This window comes from Arachis stenosperma, chromosome 10, assembly GCF_014773155.1.
Source record: "Arachis stenosperma cultivar V10309 chromosome 10, arast.V10309.gnm1.PFL2, whole genome shotgun sequence".
Classification (NCBI taxonomy): domain Eukaryota; kingdom Viridiplantae; phylum Streptophyta; class Magnoliopsida; order Fabales; family Fabaceae; genus Arachis; species Arachis stenosperma.
In genome coordinates, this window is record NC_080386.1 from 6,170,442 (window position 1) to 6,175,336 (window position 4,895).

General features: G+C 28.9%; 1 protein-coding gene across 1 annotated transcript; it reads left to right on the plus strand.

The window, feature by feature from the left end:
- Positions 1–3,907: 3,907 nt before the first annotated feature.
- LOC130956650 (uncharacterized) lies at positions 3,908–4,522 on the plus strand. Its single transcript, XM_057883671.1, has one exon. It carries the CDS (start codon positions 3,908–3,910, stop codon positions 4,520–4,522), a length of 615 nt encoding a protein of 204 aa, XP_057739654.1.
- Positions 4,523–4,895: the final 373 nt, after the last annotated feature.

Genomic DNA, 4,895 nt, shown 5'->3' on the forward strand with positions numbered 1-4,895 from the left:
CTCATATCTTCTTGTATATTTTTATTTTGTTATAGATATAAATAATAATTTTAAAATTATCTAGATCTTTTAATATAAATTATTTAATATTGTCAAAGATAAAAAAATTAAGAAATAAAATTAATATTTCTTCTAAGAATGATTATCTTTAAAATTATAAATACACGATAAAAAATTAAAATACATTAAAATAGTACGATAATAAAAAAAATTCAAAAAATAAAATTAACAAATTAATAGAATATATATATATATATATATATACTCACACACAACCAACTAATATTATCATCATTTGGTATATTATTTGAACCAATTTTAATACTTGAATATTTAAAAAATTGATTATTAACATATAAATAATATTTTTTTGAATTATCTAAATCTTTTAATATAAATGATTTGATATTGTATGGACAAAAAAAAATAAAAAATAAAATTAATATTTATTCTAAGAATATTATCATCAAAATTATAAATACATAATAAATATTTAGAGTACATTAAAATAGTATTCTAATAAAAAATAATTCAAACACGGTGTAAATTTTTTAAGTGAATAATTAACAATCATAATACACTATATTATAAATATATATAATATATTATATTAAAAATAATTGAAAGTTTATTAAGTATGAATTAACGTGTTTAAGAAAAATGATAGTTTATTTATACCAACCAATATTATTATTATTCTATCTGTTACTTGAATTTGGACCAAAATCAACTCTACTGTTATTATAAATATCTGAATGTTTAAAAAATAATATATTATTAACATGAGATTAATGTATTTTAAATTCTACTAAAAATAAAGTAATTTCTTATATAAATCATAGCTACTAAATAATAAAAATATAATAGTAATAATCATAACATGAATCTAAATAAAAAAATTATTACTTATAGTTTACAACAATTAGTTTAAATAGAGTACCTAAGACAAAATATTGATGGTCAACAATTTTGGATATGTGTTTATTTCTATTTGTGATATCTTCAAGAGAAGATAAGTTGGATTAAAAACAAATAAAATAAAATTTTTTTATCTATATTCAATAATACTAATAAGAGATGAAATGAGAAGAGAGAAACAAGCGAGAGGTACGTGAAAAATAATCCGTAAAAGTTAGTACAAAGTTGTTCTAATAATGTGAATATAAGATAAGAGAAAATAGTGGAAGTTTTTTAAAATTAAATAACTAACGTTAAGTGGAAAAGTTAATTAGAAAGAGTAATACTGAAAAAAATTTGAACACCAAACTCATGTATTGTTATAAATATATTGTTATAGATTAAAATTGCTTCAGAATCAAATAAAGAGAAATATACATATATGATAAGGTTAAAATTAATTTTACAGCGAGTGGATCGGAGTTAATTTTACTATAATTGACAGAGTAATATTGCCATGTAGGGTAGAAAATAGTAATTCAATAGTTAGGAATCATGCATTAAGATTATTAAGGGAGACAGGAAGATACATTAGAGCACCTCCAATGACTGATCTCCATTCAACTTTTTTCTGACACTTTGAGGAATTTACCGTTGGAGAAGCAGAAAAACGAGTTTCTTCACGGAGTTCAAAGTAGAGGAATCCCTACTTAGAGGGACTCAAGGACAACCAATAGTAACTTGCCTTACCTTTTAAATAAATAATTATATGAAATTATAATTAAATAAATAGTTAAATTATAATAAATAATTATATTAAATAATTAAATAATATTAAATTTAATAATAATTATAATAATTAATTAAATTAAATAATTATAATTTTATTTAATTAATATTTTATATTAATTATTTAAATAATAATTAATTAAGTAATTAAATTATAAGTATTTATTAATAATTATAATAATTAATTAGATTAAATAATTAAATTTTTATTTAATTAATAATTTATATTAATTATTTATATCATAATTAATATTAAATATTATTTATATTTATATTATTATATTAAATTAGTCGTTGTAAAATTAGCTGTTGTAAAATTAGCCCTTAGAAACTAGCCGTTATTATGTTACCGTTATTATTAATAAATTAATATTTTGTTACTCTATATATACCACTTAGATACACTTCTATTCTCACACTATCTACTGCTCTTCTTTATCTTCTTCCAAGTTTACAAAATCAAAGTTCTGCTACTATTATTTTTTGTTCGAAAAAATAGATCCAAACCAACTCAACTCTTTCTTCAATTACTTACAAAACTTTCCTCAAATTCCAAATACCCAACAATCTCAAACCTCAAACTCTCAAGTTCCAAATCAAAACTTCACACTACCAAATTCATTTCAAAATCCAAATCCACAAAATCTTTCTAATTTCAATTTTCAAGCTCCTTATAATAATCAGTTTCCTATATTCCAACTGCAAAATCAAAATTCACAAACATCCCATTTTCCATTTTCGTCCATATTTAATCCCTCTAATCGAAAATGTTACTCCAACTTTCTTGCCGTTTCTAACTCAATTCAGTGCATCAAGACATAACTCATCTGGTGTTGGTGGCTCTTCTAACCCATCCTCTCAGACTCCTATACAATCTAGTCTAAATTCGCAATATTCAGATTTTGCCAACCCTCGTGGATTAGATGCTATCGACCTTAATGATGATGATATTGAAGATTGGAGGCAAGATAGTATTCAACACTGATATTGAAAAGAGGATGAGATGCTGATAAGTGGATGGTTATATATTTCAACTGACCCTATAGTTGGTACCGATCAAAAGGAGGAAATATTTTGGAGTCGAATTCATAGCTACTGTGTAAAATTTTACTCCGACATGACAAGGGGGTAGTTACATGTACGAAACGATGGTATAAGATCAACAAAGCTGTTGCACAATTTGCTGGTTGCTACGATCAAGCTAGTCGAAACATAAGGAGTGGTTCGAACGCTGATGATATAAAGGAGTTGGCTTATAAACTTTATTCCACAAATTATGGTTAAAAGTTCACTTTTGAGAGGGATTGAAACATGCTTCGGTTGGAGCAAAAATGGAGAAGCCAACTACCTACACAGAGTGGCGGCTCAAAGAGAACTAAGGTTAGTGCAACTGGAGCATACTCATCCTCATCAAACCCTGAAACACTGTTGGCTGACAAACCCGGTGTGGACTCTCCCGTTCGCCCACAAGGATCAAAGAAGAGCAAGCGAAAGGGTAAGGGAAAAGCACAGATGTCTGAAGATTTTAGCGAAAAAAATCATTGGTTGTCAAAAAATTATCTCTCATGGAAGATATTAAGAATGTTAGAGAAAAAGAACTAATGGATAGGAAAAAGAAAGAGAAGAGGAGAAGGAAAATAGAGCAAAGATTATGGCAATCAAAGAGAAGGAGTTACAAATTCAAGCGGCAATGAAAGAACAAGAATTACAAGCTCAAGCAGTAATGAAAGAAAAAGAATTACAAACTCAGAGGTATATTAAAGAAATGGAGATAAAAGCAAAAGAAAGGAAAATAGAAAGGATGGCCAAGGAAAGGAAAAGGGAAATGGATATGCAAATACTTAATGCTGACACGTCTACAATGAGTGAAAAAGGACGAGCTCTTCATGAGATTGCATGTGAGAAAATAATCGCCAAGTGGTTTACTTAATGGTTCCTTGTATTCGTAGAATTATGTAGTATGTTCTTATTTTTATTGCGTATTATTGGTTTATGATGTAGTTTGTTTTATTTATTTCTGATGTAAGTTTTTACATTAGTCAATATTATTGTGCCCTTATTGTTCATGAAAGTGACTGTTGCAAAACTAGCAATTGCAAAACTAGCCGTTAAGGTACTTATTGCAGACACACTTATAAATATCAATTATCCATGACTCTGCAACTGCACTTCAATTCTTGTTTCTCACCTCGAAAGAGAACTAAAAATTACATTTCTAAATATGGCTAAAAATTTTGATGATATGTTTAATGAGGCTTTGTATGGTAAAAGTAGACGGCAAGATAACACAGTCATAGATAATTGGATCGATAAGTGTTTACTTCAAGATTCAGAAGAAGAAGATATCGATAGAAGCTCTATCCTAATTACTCGTAGATGGATCAACAGAGATCGAGAAATAGGACATGATCGCCTTTTTCAAGATTACTTTGCAGATGAACTGGTGTATAATGCTGACATTTTTCGACGGAGATTTCGAATGAGAAAACATGTGTTCCTTCGGATAGTAGATGCTCTCTCAAACGTCTATCCGTATTTCCAACAGAGGGTTGATGCAACTAGAAGAAGAGGCTTGTCACCACTCCAGAAATGTACCGCTGCGATACACATGTTAGCATATGGCATAGGAGCTGATGCTGTTGATGATTATGTGCGCATAGGCGAGAGCACTACAATTGAATGCTTGGAAAAATTTGTTGAAGGTGTCATTTCGGTGTTCGAAAATGAATACTTGCGAAAATCCAAACCAAATAACGTACAACGCCTGCTACAAATGGCGGAGGGTCGTGGCTTCCCTGGCATGTTGGGTAGCATTGACTGCATGCATTGGCAATGAAAAAATTATCCAAAGGCATGGAAAGGTATGTACATGAGTGGTTATCGTGGGGTTGCAACCATAGTACTTGAGGTTGTAGCATCTTCAGACCTTTGGATATGGCATGCGTTCTTTGGAGTTTCTGGTTCAAATAACGATATCAACGTGTTAGATCGTTCTCCAGTGTTCGATGATATTCTAAACAACCGTGCTCCGGAGGTAAATTACACTATTAATGGTAATAATTATACTATGGGATACTATGTAGCAGATGGTATTTATCCTGAATGGGCCACATTTGTCAAATCAATCTCAAAGCCACAAGGAGAGAAACGCAAGTTATTTGCACAATACCAAGAAGGGCAAAGAAAAGATGTGGATCGAGCATTTGGAG

Excerpts from the sequence above, each read along its gene's own strand:
- LOC130956650 (XM_057883671.1), top strand. The coding sequence starts at position 3,908 with ATGGCTAAAAATTTTGATGATATGTTTAATGAGGCTTTGTATGGTAAA.